Below are 17608 nucleotides of genomic sequence, written 5' to 3' on the forward strand. Positions count from 1 at the left end.
ATATAGTCGTCCAATATATCAATCTTTACGTCTCGACCATTTCGAGACTCCTCGTCATGTCCGTGATCACATCCGGGACCCCGAACAACCTTCGGTACATCAAATCATATAAACTCATAATAAAATTGTCATCGTAACTTTAAGCGTGCGGACCCTTTGGGTTCGAGAACTATGTAGACATGACCGAGACACCTCTCCGGTCAATAACCAATAGCGGGACCTGGATGCCCATATTGGCTCCTACATATTCTACGAAGATCTTTATCGGTCAGACCGCATAACAACATACGTTGTTCCCTTTGTCATCGGTATGTTACTTGCCCGAGATTCGATCGTCGGTATCTCGATACCTAGTTCAATCTCGTTACCGGCAAGTCTCTTTACTCGTTCCGTAATACATCATCCCGCAACTAACTCATTAGTCACAATGCTTGCAAGGCTTATAGTGATGTGCATTACCGAGTGGGCCCTGAGATACCTCTCCGACAATCGGAGTGACAAATCCTAATCTCGAAATACGCCAACCCAACAAGTACCTTTGGAGACACCTGTAGAGCACCTTTATAATCACCCAGTTACGTTGTGACGTTTGGTAGCACACAAAGTGTTCCTCCGGTAAACGAGAGTTGCATAATCTCATAGTCATAGGAACATGTATAAGTCATGAAGAAAGCAATAGCAACATACTAAATGATCGGGTGCTAAGCTAATGTAATGGGTCATGTCAATCACGTCATTCTCCTAATGAGGTGATCCCGTTAATCAAATGACAACTCATGTCTATGGCTAGGAAACATAACCATCTTTGATTAACGAACCAGTCAAGTAGAGGCATACTAGTGACACTTTGTTTGTCTATGTATTCACACATGTATTATGTTTCCGGTTAATACAATTCTAGCATGAATAATAAACATTTATCATGATATAAGGAAATATATAATACTTTATTATTGCCTCTAGGGCATATTTCCTTCAGTCTCCCACTTGCACTAGAGTCAATAATCTAGATTACATAGTAATGATTCTTACACCCATGGAGTCTTGGTGCTGATCATGTTTTGCTCGTGGAAGAGGCTTAGTCAACGGATCTGCTACATTTAGATCCGTATGTATCTTGCAAATTTCTATGTCTCCCACCTGGACTAAATCCCGGATGGAATTGAAGCGTCTTCTGATGTGTTTGGTTCTCTTGTGAAATCTGGATTCCTTTGCTAAGGCAATTGCACCAGTATTATCACAAAAGATTTTCATTGGTCCCGATGTACTAGGTACGACACCTAGATCGGTTATGAACTCCTTCATCCAGACTCCTTCATTCGCTGCTTCCGAAGCAGCTATGTATTCCGCTTCACACGTAGATCCCGCCACGACACTTTGCTTGGAACTGCACCAACTGACAGCTCCACCGTTCAATGTAAATACGTATCCGGTTTGCGATTTTGAATCGTCCGGATCAGTGTCAAAACTTGCATCAACGTAACCATTTACGATGAGCTCTTTGTCACCTCCATATACGAGAAACATATCCTTAGTCCTTTTCAGGTATTTCAGGATGTTCTTGACCGCTGTCCAGTGATCCACTCCTGGATTACTTTGGTACCTCCCTGCTAAACTTATAGCCAGGGACACATCAAGTCTGGTACACAGCATTGCATACATGATAGAGCCTATGGCTGAAGCATAGGGAACATCTTTCATCTTCTCTCTATCTTCTGCAGTGGTCGGGCATTGAGTCTTACTCAATCTCACACCTTGTAGTACAGGCAAGAACCCTTTCTTTGCTTGATCCATTTTGAACTTCTTCAAAACTTTGTCAAGGTATGTGCTTTGTGAAAGTCCAATTAAGCGCCTTGATCTATCTCTATAGATCTTAATGCCTAATATATATGCAGCTTCACCGAGGTCTTTCATTGAAAAACTCTTATTCAAGTATCCCTTTATGCTATCCAGAAATTCAATATCATTTCCAATCAGTAATATGTCATCCACATATAATATCAGAAATGCTATCGAGCTCCCACTCACTTTCTTGTAAATACAGGCTTCTCCAAAAGTCTGTATAAAACCAAATGCTTTGATCACACTATCAAAGCGTTTATTCCAACTCCGAGAGGCTTGCACCAGTCCATAAATGGATCGCTGGAGCTTGCACACTTTGTTAGCTCCCTTTGGATCGACAAAACCTTCCGGTTGTATCATATACAACTCTTCTTCCAGAAATCCATTCAGGAACGCAGTTTTGACATCCATTTGCCAAATTTCATAATCATAAAATGCGGCAATTGCTAACATGATTCGGACAGACTTAAGCATCGCTACGGGTGAGAAGGTCTCATTGTAGTCAATTCCTTGAACTTGTCGAAAACCTTTCGCAACAAGTCGAGCTTTATAGATAGTAACATTACCATCAGCGTCAGTCTTCTTCTTGAAGATCCATTTATTTTCAATGGCTTGCCGACCATCGGGCAAGTCAACCAAAGTCCATACTTTGTTCTCATACATGGATCCCATCTCGGATTTCATGGCTTCTAGCCATTTTTCGGAATCTGGGCTCACCATCGCTTCTTCATAGTTCGTAGGTTCGCCATGGTCTAGTAACATGACCTCCAGAACAGGATTACCGTACCACTCTGGTGCGGATCTTGATCTAGTTGACCTACGAAGTTCAGTAATAACTTGATCTGAAGTTTCATGATCATTATCATTAACTTCCTCACTACTTGGTGTAGGTATCGCAGAAACTGATCTCTGCGATGATCTACTTTCCAATAAGGGAGCAGGTACAGTTACCTCATCAAGTTCTACTTTCCTCCCACTCACATCTTTCGAGAGAAACTCCTTCTCCAGAAAGGATCCATTTCTAGCAACAAATATCTTGCCTTCGGATCTGTGATAGAAGGTGTACCCAACGGTCTCCTTTGGGTATCCTATGAAGACACATTTCTCCGATTTAGGCTCGAGCTTATCAGGTTGAAGTTTCTTCACATAAGCATCGCAGCCCCAAACTTTAAGATACGACAACTTTGGTTTCTTGCCAAACCATAGTTCAAAAGGCGTCGTCTCAACGGATTTCGATGGTGTCCTATTTAGAGTGAATGCAGCCGTCTCTAAAGCATAACCCCAAAACGATAGCGGTAAATCAGTAAGAGACATCATAGATCGCACCATATCTAGTAAAGTGCGATTACGACGTTCAGACACACCATTACGCTGTGGTGTTCCGGGTGGCGTGAGTTGCGAAACTATTCCGCATTGTTTCAAATGTAGACCAAACTCGTAACTCAAATATTCTCCTCCACGATCAGATCGTAGGAATTTTATTTTCTTGTTACGATGATTTTCAACTTCACTCTGAAATTCTTTGAACTTTTCAAATGTTTCAGACTTATGTTTCATTAAGTAGATATACCCATATCTGCTCAAATCATCTGTGAAGGTGAGAAAATAACGATATCCGCCACGAGCTTCAATATTCATCGGACCACATACATCTGTATGTATGATTTCCAACAAATCTGTTGCTCTCTCCATAGTTCCGGAGAACGGTGTTTTGGTCATCTTGCCCATAAGGCACGGTTCGCAAGTACCAAGTGATTCCAAAATTCCATCAGTATGGAGTTTCTTCATGCGCTTTACACCGATATGATCCAAACGGCAGTGCCACAAATAAGTTGCACTGTCATTATTAACTCTGCATCTTTTGGCTTCAATATTATGAATATGTGTATCACTACTATCGAGTTCACTAAAAATAGACCACTCTTCAAGGGTGCATGACCATAAAAGATATTATTCATACAAATAGAACAACCATTATTCTCTGATTTAAATGAATAACCGTCTCGCATTAAACAAGATCCAGATATAATGTTCATGCTCAACGCTGGCACCAAATAACAATTATTTAGGTCTAAAACTAATCCCGAAGGTAGATGTAGAGGTAGCGTGCCGACGGCGATCACATCGACTTTGGAACCATTTCCCACGCGCATCGTCACCTCGTCCTTAGCTAAACTTCGCTTAATCCATAGCCCCTGTTTTGAGTTGCAAATATTAGCAACAGAACCAGTATCAAATACCCAGGTGCTACTGCGAGTATTAGTAAGGTACACATCAATAACATGTATATCACATATACCTTTGTTAACCTTGCCATCCTTCTTATCCGCCAAATACTTGGGGCAGTTCCGCTTCCAGTGACCAGTCTGCTTACAGTAGAAGCACTCAGTTTCAGGCTTAGGTCCAGACTTGGATTTCTTCTCCTGAACAGCAACTTGCTTGCTATTCTTCTTGAAGTTCCTTTTCTTCTTCCCTTTGCCCTTTTTCTTGAAACTAGTGGTTTTACTGACCATCAACACTTGATGCTCCTTTTTGATTTCTACCTCCGCTGCCTTTAGCATTGCGAAGAGCTCGGGAATCGTCTTATCCATCCCTTGCATGTTATAGTTCATCACGAAGCTCTTGTAGCTTGGTGGCAGTGATTGAAGAATTCTGTCAATGACGCAATCATCCGGAAGTTGAACTCCCAATTGAATCAAGTGATTATTATACCCAGACATTCTGAGTATATGCTCACTGACAGAACTATTCTCTTCCATCTTGCAGCTATAGAACTTATTGGAGACTTCATATCTCTCAATCCGGGCATTTGCTTGAAATATTAACTTCAACTCCTGGAACATCTCATATGCTCCATGACGTTCAAAACGTCGTTGAAGTCCCGGTTCTAAGCCGTAAAGCATGGCACACTGAACTATTGAGTAGTCATCAGCTTTGCTTTGCCAGACGTTCATAACTTCTGGTGTAGCTCTTGCAGGAGGCCTGGCACCTAGCGGTGCTTCCAGGACGTAATTCTTCTGTGCAGCAATGAGGATAATCCTCAAGTTACGAACCCAGTCCGTGTAATTGCTACCATCATCTTTCAACTTAGCTTTCTCAAGGAACGCATTAAAATTCAACGGAACAACAGCACGGGCCATATATCTACAATTAACATAGACAAGCAAGATAATATCAGGTACTAAGTTCATGATAAATTTAAGTTCAATTAATCATATTACTTAAGAACTCCCACTTAGATAGACATCTCTCTAATCATCTAAGTGATTACGTGATCCAAAGCAACTAAACCATGACCGATTAACACGTGAGATGGAGTAGTTTCAATGGTGAACATCACTATGTTGATCATATCTACTATATGATTCACGCTCGACCTTTCGGTCTCTGTGTTCCGAGGCCATATCTGTACATATGCTAGGCTCGTCAAGTTTAACCTGAGTATTCCGCGTGTGCAACTGTTTTGCACCCGTTGTATTTGAACGTAGAGCCTATCACACCCGATTAACACGTGATGTCTCAGCACGAAGAACTTTTGCAACGGTGCATACTCAGGGAGAACACTTTTATCTTGAAATTTTAGTGAGAGATCATCTTATAATGCTACCGTCAATCAAAGCAAGATAAGATGCATAAAGGATTAACATCACATGCAATCAATATAAGTGATATGATATGGCCATCATCATCTTGTGCTTGTGATCTCCATCTCCGAAGCACCATCATGATCACCATCGTCACCGTCTCGACACCTTGATCTCCATCGTAGTATCGTTGTCGTCTCGCCAACTTATTGCTTTTACGACTATCGCTACCGTTTAGTGATAAAGTAAAACTATTACATGGCGATTGCATCTCATACAATAAAGCGACAACCATATGGCTCCTGCCAGTTGCCGATAACTCGGTTACAAAACATGATCATCTCATACAACACATTATATCACATCATGTCTGACCATATCACATCACAACATGCCCTGCAAAAACAAGTTAGACGATCTCTACTTTGTTGTTGCATATTTTACGTGGCTGCTACGGGCTTAGCAAGAACCGTTCTTACCTACGCATCAAAACCACAACGATAGTTTGTCAAGTTGGTGCTGTTTTAACCTTCGCAAGGACCGGGCGTAGCCACACTCGGTTCAACTAAAGTGAGAGAGACAGACACCCGCCAGTCACCTTTAAGCAACGAGTGCTCCGAACGGTGAAACCAGTCTCGCGTAAGCGTACGCGTAATGTCGGTCCGGGCCGCTTCATCTCACAATACCGCTGAACCAAAGTATGACATGCTGGTAAGCAGTATGACTTATATCGCCCACAACTCACTTGTGTTCTACTCGTGCATAGCATCAACGCATAAAACCAGGCTCTGATACCACTGTTGGGTAACGTAGTAATTTCAAAAAAATTCCTACGCACACGCAAGATCATGGTGATGCATAGCAACGAGAGGGGAGAGTGTTGTCCACGTACCCTCGTAGACCGACAGCGGAAGCGTTATCACAACGCGGTTGATGTAGTCGAACGTCTTCACGATCCGACCGATCAAGTACCGAACGCACGGCACCTCCGAAGTTCTACACACGTTCAGCTCGATGACGTCCCTCGAACTCCGATCCAGCCGAGTGTTGAGGGAGAGTTTCGTCAGCACGACGGCGTGGTGACGATGATGATGTTCCACCGACGCAGGGCTTCGCCTAAGCTTCGCGACGGTATTATCGAGGTGTAATCTGGTGGAGGGGGGCACCGCACACGGCTAAAATATCGTATATCTCGTGTGTTCTTAGGTGCCCCCTTGCCCCCGTATATAAAGGAGCAAGGGGGAGGCCGGCTGCCTATGGGGCGCGCCAAGGAGAGGGGGGAGTCCTCCTCCTAGTAGGAGTAGGACTCCCCTTTCCTAGTCCTACTAGGAAAAGAAGGGGGGAAGGAAAGAGAGGGAGAGGGAGAGGGAAAGGGGGCTGCGCCCCCCTCTCCTAGTCCAACTAGGACTCCTCTGGGAGGGGCGCACCACCTCCTGGCTGCTGCCCTCTCTCTCCCCTCAAGGCCCACTAAGGCCCAATACTTCCCCGGGGGGTTCCGGTAACCCTCCGGCACTCCGGTTTAATCCGAAACTTCTCCGGAACACTTCCGGTGTCCGAATATAGTCGTCCAATATATCAATCTTTACGTCTCGACCATTTCGAGACTCCTCGTCATGTCCGTGATCACATCCGGGACCCCGAACAACCTTCGGTACATCAAATCATATAAACTCATAATAAAACTGTCATCGTAACTTTAAGCGTGCGGACCCTTTGGGTTCGAGAACTATGTAGACATGACCGAGACACCTCTCCGGTCAATAACCAATAGCGGGACCTGGATGCCCATATTGGCTCCTACATATTCTACGAAGATCTTTATCGGTCAGACCGCATAACAACATACGTTGTTCCCTTTGTCATCGGTATGTTACTTGCCCGAGATTCGATCGTCGGTATCTCGATACCTAGTTCAATCTCGTTACCGGCAAGTCTCTTTACTCGTTCCGTAATACATCATCCCGCAACTAACTCATTAGTCACAATGCTTGCAAGGCTTATAGTGATGTGCATTACCGAGTGGGCCCTGAGATACCTCTCCGACAATCGGAGTGACAAATCCTAATCTTGAAATACGCCAACCCAACAAGTACCTTTGGAGACACCTGTAGAGCACCTTTATAATCACCCAGTTACGTTGTGACGTTTGGTAGCACACAAAGTGTTCCTCCGGTAAACGGGAGTTGCATAATCTCATAGTCATAGGAACATGTATAAGTCATGAAGAAAGCAATAGCAACATACTAAACGATCGGGTGCTAAGCTAATGTAATGGGTCATGTCAATCACGTCATTCTCCTAATGAGGTGATCCCGTTAATCAAATGACAACTCATGTCTATGGCTAGGAAACATAACCATCTTTGATTAACGAACTAGTCAAGTAGAGGCATACTAGTGACACTTTGTTTGTCTATGTATTCACACATGTATTATGTTTCCGGTTAATACAATTCTAGCATGAATAATAAACATTTATCATGATATAAGGAAATATATAATACTTTATTATTGCCTCTAGGGCATATTTCCTTCGTCATTACTATCAACATGTTGAAAAAATATATGTTTTTTTTTACTTAGTTCATGATGCTAGAGTCAACACGAAGTCAGAAGTTTTGCGAGAAGGAAACTATCTAGAGGTTGGCAACATTATTTGATAGCTGGCCTGAGATGGACAACGACATCTCATCGTGCAACAAGGTAAGTAAAGTATTTTGTCCATTGTTATCATGGTTTATTGTTGTTTCTAATACCTCCACTTGTAGATTTATCTTCCCTATGCATCCATCGGCCGATACATCTTGTACGTCATCGACAAAGAGGCACGTCGTCTATATATTATGGATCCTATTCAAACATCACAATCGTTAGAGGAGAAAAAATTGAGGCATGCACTGAAATTAAAAAGTTTTGCAAGGGATTTCAAAGAAGCACTCGAAATAAAGCTGCCTGGTTGGAATTATGATATATCTAAATGGCAACGTTTATTTCCGTCCGGTGTTCTAACGAGTATAGATGGGTAATGAATTCATAACAAAAACATTTACTTTTGTTATTACTATATTCTTTACATTGTTAATTTAAAGTTTTACAGGAATTTGTCTGGCTATTTTGTTTTTCATTTTATGCTCTGGTGGAACGGTGAAGATTTGGTCAAGCCGATTTGCGCGGTGAGTATTGTCCATTACATGTTTTAAGACCTTCAGCGTGAAATTTTCATACTAACTACATGTATGCGTTTATGCAGGATGGGTATGAATTGAGGAATCAGTTTTTGTTATACTTGCTAAAACATCGTGGGAATGAAGCTAAAGGAAACTTACCGGATATTGTGAAAGAATTTCTTAAGCGCATCATCTAGATATTAATAGTTTTGTAATAGATGTTTAGTTGAAACATCGCTCAGTTTTTGTATGGACATGTCGTTAATTTTTCTTATATTATCAATTTACATTGCAAAAATGGACTTCAGTTATTAAATAATTATGTTTCTGTTATATTGTTTGTACGTGTGGAATTTAACATGTAACTCCTGCAAACTTTTTCAAGAGCCCGTGGCAACGCACGGGCACTCTACTAGTTTATTTTTCAAAGCGAGATGGGGTGGGTCCTCACGCGCCTCCACCTCATGGGCCGGCCCAACCAGCAAATGAGCGCTCGCTTGTGGATGCATGGTTTTTCGGCTCTCTGGTCGCTCAGTTCACAGTTGACCGGTCAAAAAAAAATTATTCATGGATTTGAAGAAATGTTCACAAACAAAAAAAATCATGAGTTCAAAAAAAGTTCACAGATTTGAAAGTTTTCATGGGATTAAAAAAAGTTTGTGGATTTGAAAAAATTCATGAACTCAAACAATTCACGAGTTCAAAAAAAGTTCATGCATCTGAAAAAGTTCATGAATTTGAAAAAAGTTAATGTCTTTCGCGATTTGAAAAAAAGTTCATGATATTGTAGAAAAGAGTTCATAAATTTGGGAAATAATGTCCATGGATTGGGTAAAAAGAAAAGGGAAAAAATAAAAGGAAAAAGGAGAAAAACAAATAAAGAGCATGCAGAAAACCAAAAAAAGAAAAGCCGACCGAAAGCTTCCAGAAGCTTCCCAATAGTGGGAGCTTCCCGCTCATGCCTAAATGGTGGGCTAGCCCATTCTACAGGAATCGAATGAGGGGGGGGGGGGGGGGTGCTTTCATGTAATAGGCTATAACGGGCGCTTAAGGCGCCAAATAGGCAGCAATAGTTAGAGTACTTACACATGCACGGCGTTGAGACATTCCTCGTTCTCCCCGTGTGTGTAGGGGTTCTGTTTTCCGTTTTCATTCTATTTTTGGCTTCAGGTTTTCACTATGCATGAACTATAGTTCATGTTGGGCCGTGGGTTCAAGTTGTTTTTTGGGCTGTTTTTTCTGTTCTTTTTTTTTCCTTCTTCTTGTTTTTTTTCATTTATCGTAAGTTGTCGGCTCATTTCCAAAATTTGTGCCTGACCCTCGCCATTAAAGATGATTGATCTTTGGGCCACACCCCTAGACTCCCACCTCGAAGCAACATTTGGGTTTGTCATGTGGAGCACCACCTGCGCAAGATCCGGCAAAGCGATTTGAACGGAGCACGCGATGTCCACCCGATGAGACGTGTAGCACCCCCAAGACGGAAGGGAGTGGGAGCAATGGAGAAGGGTGGCGAACGAGACAACCCACAATGCGACCTTCGGTGACGATGGGCGGGGCATCGTCGCCTCTATGCTACCACACGACTTCATCCCTCCCGGTTCTCAGAAATATTCAGCTTGCTTCGCGTTTGAGACAACATTGATTCACGGGATTTGAAGAAGTGTAGCAATAGTGCGCATGACGGCAATATCACACCAATGACATCCAACAATGATTTTTCTCTACATCAATGCTCCTTTGATTGTATCACGGAACTAAAGTATTCTTAGCAAGGGATATGAGTAGAAGGAAAAGTTTCTCTAAATTTGTAGTTAAAAGAATGATCTAGAAAAAGTCCCTTATAAAACAAATTGCAAACGAATTGTTAAAAAATCCTAGGAGTATGTAATTTAATCGTAAAAAAACTAACACAGGAAAATTTCCTCAAACATCCAATATTTCTATTATAAAACTTAATGTACATTTTGGTTTATTATTTAGTAATAATCATTTTGGTTTATTTGCATTTTTCAGTTGCTAGTGATAAGGATCTGGACTAAGGCGAGTCCTGCACGTTTTCAGCTGCAGCGCAGAAGCGCATACGCTGTCCCTCTCAAGTCGTCGCACATTCTATTTCTTTTCAAAAAAGTCGGTTCTCATCATGCGCTTGCGTGAGTTTTTGCTTCCCGGCTTTCGCCACCTGAACAGGCACACTGTCCGTTAGCCGTTTTTTGCAGGAAGCAGGGAGGAGGCAGCACCGTGGAAGGTCACCGGCGAGGCGTCCGTACCTCTCCTTTCCCCTTCCGTGCGATGGATGTAGCTGGGGAGGCTTCTCAACCCACGGAGCTGTGTCGCCGGCTAATTCATGACGCTAACCGCCACCGCCGGTGCCGAGTGCGACGTCGTGCTTGGCCACAGCCTAAATCACGGCACTTGATCAAGTTTAGGCGGGCATTTTGAAGCCAAAAAATGGAAGTTGCGCACGCCACGCAAACCCCACTACGGATACGGAGGCGCTGCGCCTGCGCGAGCGAGAACTGCCAGGCGACGATCACACTTCACTCCCTCCCTGCACGCCGCCGCGGCTATAAAATGCGGCGCCATCCCCCACCGGAACGATCACACTTCACTCTCTGCCTTCTCTTCCTCTCTAGCACTCTAGCACACGCATGCACATGATGAACTCGAGGGTGGCGATGGCTGCGTGGTGGGTTTGTGGACTCCTCCCGCTCCTGGCGATGGCCGCAGCCGCCGCGGACGGGGTGAAGGGGAACTCGGAGCCGCTGATCCGGCTGCCGACGGAGAACGGGCATGCCCCTGCCCCTGCGCCTGGCCCTGCCGCGTCAGCGCCGGGTGAAGAGGTGACGAAGTGGGCCGTGCTTGTTGCCGGCTCCTCCGGCTACGAGAACTACCGGCACCAGGTGAGAGTCCTCACTAATGCAGCTCGTATATCATTCATTGTATGAAACTTTTGATAGCGTCTGTGGTGTTGTTGACGCACGTACGAAGTACAGGCCGATGTGTGCCACGCGTACCAGATCCTGAAGAAGGGGGGACTCAAGGATGAGAACATAGTGGTTTTCATGTACGATGATATCGCCAACAGCCCTGAAAACCCAAGGCGTGGGGTCGTCATCAACCATCCCAAAGGCAAAGATGTTTACCATGGTGTTCCCAAGGTATTAGTACTACCTTACTGGATGTGTTCTCGTTAATTCAAACAGGACTGATGATCAACTTAACATGCATTGCATTGCAGGACTACACCGGTGAGCAGGTCACTGCTAAGAACTTGTATGCGGTTCTCCTGGGGAACAAAACCGCGGTCACCGGAGGGAGTAGGAAGGTGATAAACAGCAAGCCGAATGATCACATCTTCATCTACTACACGGATCATGGGGGCGCTGGTTCACTTGGTACATGCATATATACTTCAGCTATTTGTTTTGTAGTATAAACTTAGCTAAACTTATCAAGTTTTTATGTAGGTATGCCCAACGTGCCATTTGTTTATGCTGGCGACTTCATCAAAGTGTTACGGCAAAAGCATGCTTCCAAAAGCTATTCGAAAATGGTATTCATGCTTTCTTTTCCTTTTTCCCTTAAATAAAGATTATTGTTTTTGAATCTGAAACAGCATGTATGCTTTGAGTCTCATCTCTCATGAGAATTACCTCAATTTGGCAGATCATATATGTTGAAGCGTGTGAGAGTGGCAGCATCTTTGAGGGTTTAATGCCACAAGATCACAATATTTATGTTACAACAGCAGCAAATGCCCAAGAAAGTAGCTGGGCAGCATACTGCCCTGGGATGGAAACACCACCTCCTTCTGAATATAAGACCTGTTTAGGTGACGCATACAGTGTTTCTTGGATGGAAGACAGGTACGTAATAAGCATCAGCTGTAATATAGGTACAAGTTTGTATCAGTTACCCACAACCATGACGCTTGCTTGCTATTCTGAACGATTCGATCCTACTTAATTTGCAGTGAAACTCACAATCTAAAGAAGGAAAGCATCAAGCAGCAGTACGAGGTGGTGAAAGCGAGAACGGCACCCCGAAATGAGTCCAGTATAGGTTCGCATGTCATGGAGTATGGTGACAGGACTTTCAAGGATGAGATGCTTTTCCTCTATCAAGGTTTCGATCCTGCAAAGTCAAGCATCACCAAAAGGCAGCTGCTTATGCCCAGCCTGAAGGGTGCAATCAATCAAAGAGACGCCGATATTCTTTTCATGTGGAATAAGGTAACAAAACTCCCAGTTGTTTCTTGTCTAGTTCATCTTCTCTGTTCCTAATTTTCACGTGTTTTGTTTTGCCAAATTTGTCTTCTAATAATGCGTCTTGTTGCTTTCAGTATGAGCAGTTAGATGGGGGATCGGAAGAGAAGCGGAGGGCTCTCAGGAAGATCAGAGAAACCGTGTTCCACAGGAAGCATCTCGACAGCAGTATCGATTTCATCGGGAAGCTTGTCTTTGGATTCGAAAAGGGTCCTTCAGTGCTTGACGCTGCTAGAGGCTCTGGCCAGCCATTGGTCGACGATTGGGATTGTCTGAAGACGATGGTGAGTGTAACATTTCCATATTTAAAATCACATAAATATGCAACACCCTGCACTCTTTCTGCTTCCGGTTGAACTTACTCTGTAGTCTGTGCTGATGCCAACTGCCAGGTGCGAGTTTTCGAGTCCCAGTGCGGATCACTCACTCAGTACGGCATGAAGCACATGAGGGCGTTCGCCAACATATGCAACAATGGCGTCTCCGAGGCCGAGATGAAGGAGGCAAGCATCAGCGCTTGCGACGATTACGACATGGGGAAGTGGAGCCCGCTGGTTCGAGGGCACAGCGCCTGATCCGCTGCACTGCAGTACATGGGAGCAGTATCAAATGCTCCAGAGGTTCCTAGCTGGACCTCATATATGGTGTACATACATACATACATAATACATTGGTATACGTACAAGAAAACACCCAACAATGGCGCCCCATGTGGTGTTGGGTTAATCAGTAGTTTATGGTCGTGCTCGTGCCTTTGTAAGTCAAATTTGACTGCAATCAATTGAAAGGCAATGATTATTATGTAGCAAAAGTGTGTGAATGTCTTTGCATGACAGTGCCATCTTTTTTTTGTGAGAATGGTTGACAGTGCCATCTGATTAGGTAATAATGAACAGGTCGGCCATTATTAGTGGGCCAAAATTGATGCCCGTCTGATTTGATACTGATCCTCCTACAGACAGCCCTACCAAGTGCTACATACAGTACTACGTAAGCTATCACTGCTAACAAGATGAGAATACAATGTTTGTGAATCTTCTTCGGACCATGCTAGTGTAGATCTGTAAGTTGTGCAGCACTGCTGCTCCCCATATTCAAGTTTCCAGTACATGACCAATGAATGAAAGGAAATCTAAAAAAGAGTGGTTGGAGTTGAACTTCCATGGATGTTCAGGATGAAGACATGAAGTATAGCATTTCTGACGAAGTCTTTCGAATTTACAGCGATCCAAGAATAGTAATAGGGATACAGACCACATACAAATGATCGTACAAGCAAAAAAGTAGAAGAACGTTAATAAGCAGGAATAGCCAGTACCAGTCTAAATACTTTTATTAACTGTAAACTTCTGTTTCTGGTTTTATTTTTTCCAATACCTTCTCAGCATCAATAAAGCCCCCTAAGGGACCCAACGGTGTATATTTTACTTGCCTCCAACTGTCAAGATGAAGAATATAAATAATTTGAGATGAAAGCTCAAAAAGAAATTTATATGGGAAAACATGCCATATTTAAATAAACAAGGGCATGATATTAATTAACTTCAGTACCTGGGTATAAATGGCAATGCCAGGCAGTGAAGATGGAGGTGATCAATACTATTAAATGGTGGCTGATGAAAACCAAATCTACAAGTAATAACAGAAAAGTATAACTGTTAACAACATATGATACTGCTTTCAAGCTGATCTACACCATGCCAGAACAAATGTATTTCTTTTAGTTTTAGCAATACCTATGTTCCTCAGATTTGGGAGCATCTCGACTGAGTAAATCTTTTCCCACCTTCACCATGTGACTAACTGCAAAGGAGTAAAATGTTATAGTTCACCAAGCATCCATGGTTGAACAAAATGACATGTAATAGCAAGCCAGTGTTACATGAAGCAAGAAGCTATGAGCACGAACCTAACTGGTGATCTTCGTTGGTTCTTTGGAGATTTTTTACAGTTGGTATATGCTCAACGGGTATGACAAGATAGTGCCTGCAAATGTTGCACAACAAGAATACTCTAACACAGATCTTCAAGATAAAAAGATGGTATGCACAAGCTGATCATAAATGATGGATCTTGTGGTGGTCAATGGAAGAACTGAATTCATATTGCTGCTAAGAGTAAAATCAAGGGATAAGCACTCTGGCATATCAAGGGCTTATCAAAGAGGCAGACAGCACAAAGAGCTCAACATCGCCTGTTATCCCTTTCACTGAGTAAATGTGAAACGTGTTTGACATGTTTGATAGATGTTATTAACCACCACACACATATTAATTATAGCAACTAACTGATCACGAAATGTAAACTATGCCATATTTTTTGTAGTTGTACAAATTTAATCAGAGAACTGAAATTGTACCTGTATACCATATGTCATCTATGTCACTACCTCGCAAGAGATTAAAACAAACACAAGGCTAACGCTACTCAAGAAGTGAATGATAACTTGCTAGGAAAGGCGGTGTTTCGGATAGATGTCCAGAAAAATATTGGTCTCAACGAACTATTACGTGTGAATACAGCACACACTAGGTTCTCAGCTGATTGACAAGAGCAGTCAAAAAATAGCTCTGGTAGTGAGTAGCAAGCATTGAAAGGAAACACCGACTACGTGCCATGATAAACAGCAACTGTGTGACCTGATAAACACCAACTACACGACAGTCTCTTAACACAATCAGAATACAAAGAATACATTATTTACACACACTTAGATAGCAAACAAATCAAGCAGCTGCAACTATAAGAGTATAAGACTACAAGAGTACCAACTTGCACTAGCAGGACAGATGAAGAACTAAATCTAAACACCAATTATCGTTATGCTCGCCAGTTGTTCGACGAAATGAACAAGAGCACTACTACGTCGACGAGGCATGCTTAATGCCACACCTAGACCAACGACAGCGACACGGCGCTGAAAGAACAGGCTACAACGGCCAGCAAGTACCTGAACGCCGACGGATTGATGTCCTGGAACGCCACGACCTTGTCATCCTGCGCACAAGAGCAGAAGGTCGCACGTTTAGCAAGCAAATCGACAGGTGCCGGAGTTCAGATCGGAGAAGGTGAGGGGACGGTGTACGGAACGGAGTAGAGGAGGACGGCGGTGGAAGCGGGGGCGCGGCGGCCGATGTCGCAGAAGACGCACCAGTCCGCCATCGGCGTCCGTCCCGCCCTCTTCGCAGCGGAGCCGCGGAAGCACAACGACTTCTTCATGGCCCCCCTCCCACCGGTTGCGGGATGGGTAGGTGGGAGGCAGTGGGGGCGACGCGGAATTGACCGATTCAGCGACGCGCCGGGACGCGGTGGCCGCGCTCGCTGATGCTTGCCGCCGTCGTCGAAGTCGTCGGAAGGGTGATTCCACGGCGCAGCCGACGCAACTGGTGGCTCTGGGAGAGGCCCAGTGTGGCAGCTCGTCGATTGGGTTGGGCTCTTAGAGTAAAGCTGGAAGCCCAACTACTAGTGCTGCACTGTAATTTCAGCTTTCTTTTTGTTTTGTGTCAAAAAAAAAGTTTCTTTCTGTTTTTATTTTAAAGAGCCCATGCTCTCAATTAATCATACACCAGCATTACGACGACTAATTCACCACCAGAGCCCCAGGACACATGGGTTTCCTTCACATTTTTCCAGTGTCACTAGAATATTGTGGAGCGAGGTTACTACGACGATTCTTCACGGGCAGCTATTAATCGTAGTGTTCATTCTCAAAGTGGCCAGTCCAAAGGAGTTGTGCCAGTTTTGTCCAATCAATTTGTGCAACATTACTTACAAAATCGCCTTAAATTTCTCTCCGACGAGTTAAAGGTGATTTTGTCTAATATCATACCTGTTGAACAGTCAGCTTTGTTCCTGGATGATCATAACTGATAATACTATAACAAGTTATTAGTGTCTTCATTTTCTGAAGAGAAATAAGGCCAAGCGCAATAAGTTTTGTGTTCACATATGGTTCAATGGCAGCCCGAAATAGAAAGAGGATTACGATCTGAACTACATATACAACCATAAGAACATGCTACAATGAGAAGAACCCCTTTAACCAGGCTTGTGGAGATGTTTAGGGTGAGGGGTTGCTAGAAGATAGCACCCACACCTATGTGAAAGAGCAAGTAGCAATGTTCCTTCATGTTGTGGGTTATAATCAGAGGTTTAGAGTGATTCACAACGCATTCCAGAGATCTGGTGAAATAATAATTCCAGTATTTCAAGTAAGTCTTGTGTGCGATTGGAGAGCTCAAAGGAGAGATGATTAAGGACCTACTACTCAAACTCCCACGAAGATATGCATGACCTGTAGATGGTGTCCATATTTCAAGGTGCACACTACTAGAGTACATGTTAATTATTTACATGCCACGGCATGATTGTATTATTATGATCCATAACTTTTTTCATGCCATCACATGATTGTATTGGTGCAACAAATGGTACTCATGCGACTTCTAGAGTCTGAGGTCAGAGGTTCTAACATACAGGGGTAGTAAGCATTACACAAGGCATAATGTGCTTGCTAGTTGTTGTTGATTTTGATATCAAGTTGACATATGTGTTAATTGGTTGGGAAGGATCAACCCATGATATGCTAACATTCTTGCTGATAACATGACTCGACCTGATGGGATCAATATCCATGATGGTAAGTTCTACCTAGGAGATGTTGGATATGCATATCGGACTGAGGTTCTTCTATCCTTTAGGAAAACAAGGTACCATCTTGGTGAGTTCTCTTATATGAACTATACTAA

The 17608-nt window shown here is 43.3% G+C and overlaps 2 protein-coding genes across 2 annotated transcripts; one reads left to right on the forward strand and one right to left on the reverse strand.

Annotated features, from left to right (window-relative positions):
• The first annotated feature begins 11199 nt into the window (after nucleotides 1-11199).
• On the forward strand, nucleotides 11200-13671 carry LOC123054028 (vacuolar-processing enzyme beta-isozyme 1). Its single transcript, XM_044477675.1, has 8 exons — nucleotides 11200-11495; nucleotides 11589-11753; nucleotides 11834-11990; nucleotides 12063-12148; nucleotides 12262-12461; nucleotides 12569-12827; nucleotides 12938-13144; nucleotides 13253-13671. Exons 1-8 carry the CDS (start codon nucleotides 11244-11246, stop codon nucleotides 13433-13435), a joined length of 1509 nt encoding a protein of 502 aa, XP_044333610.1. The 5' UTR covers nucleotides 11200-11243; the 3' UTR covers nucleotides 13436-13671.
• A 358-nt stretch (nucleotides 13672-14029) lies between these two features.
• LOC123054029 (bifunctional adenosine 5'-phosphosulfate phosphorylase/adenylylsulfatase HINT4) lies at nucleotides 14030-16283 on the reverse strand. Its single transcript, XM_044477676.1, has 6 exons — nucleotides 15951-16283; nucleotides 15811-15857; nucleotides 14770-14846; nucleotides 14597-14663; nucleotides 14412-14489; nucleotides 14030-14298 (listed from the first exon to the last, which is right to left on the reverse strand). The coding sequence occupies exons 1-6, from the start codon at nucleotides 16077-16079 to the stop codon at nucleotides 14196-14198; spliced, it is 501 nt and encodes a 166-aa protein (XP_044333611.1). The 5' UTR covers nucleotides 16080-16283; the 3' UTR covers nucleotides 14030-14195.
• Between the last annotated feature and the right edge of the window lie 1325 nt (nucleotides 16284-17608).

This window comes from Triticum aestivum, chromosome 2D, assembly GCF_018294505.1.
Source record: "Triticum aestivum cultivar Chinese Spring chromosome 2D, IWGSC CS RefSeq v2.1, whole genome shotgun sequence".
Lineage (NCBI taxonomy): Eukaryota > Viridiplantae > Streptophyta > Magnoliopsida > Poales > Poaceae > Triticum > Triticum aestivum.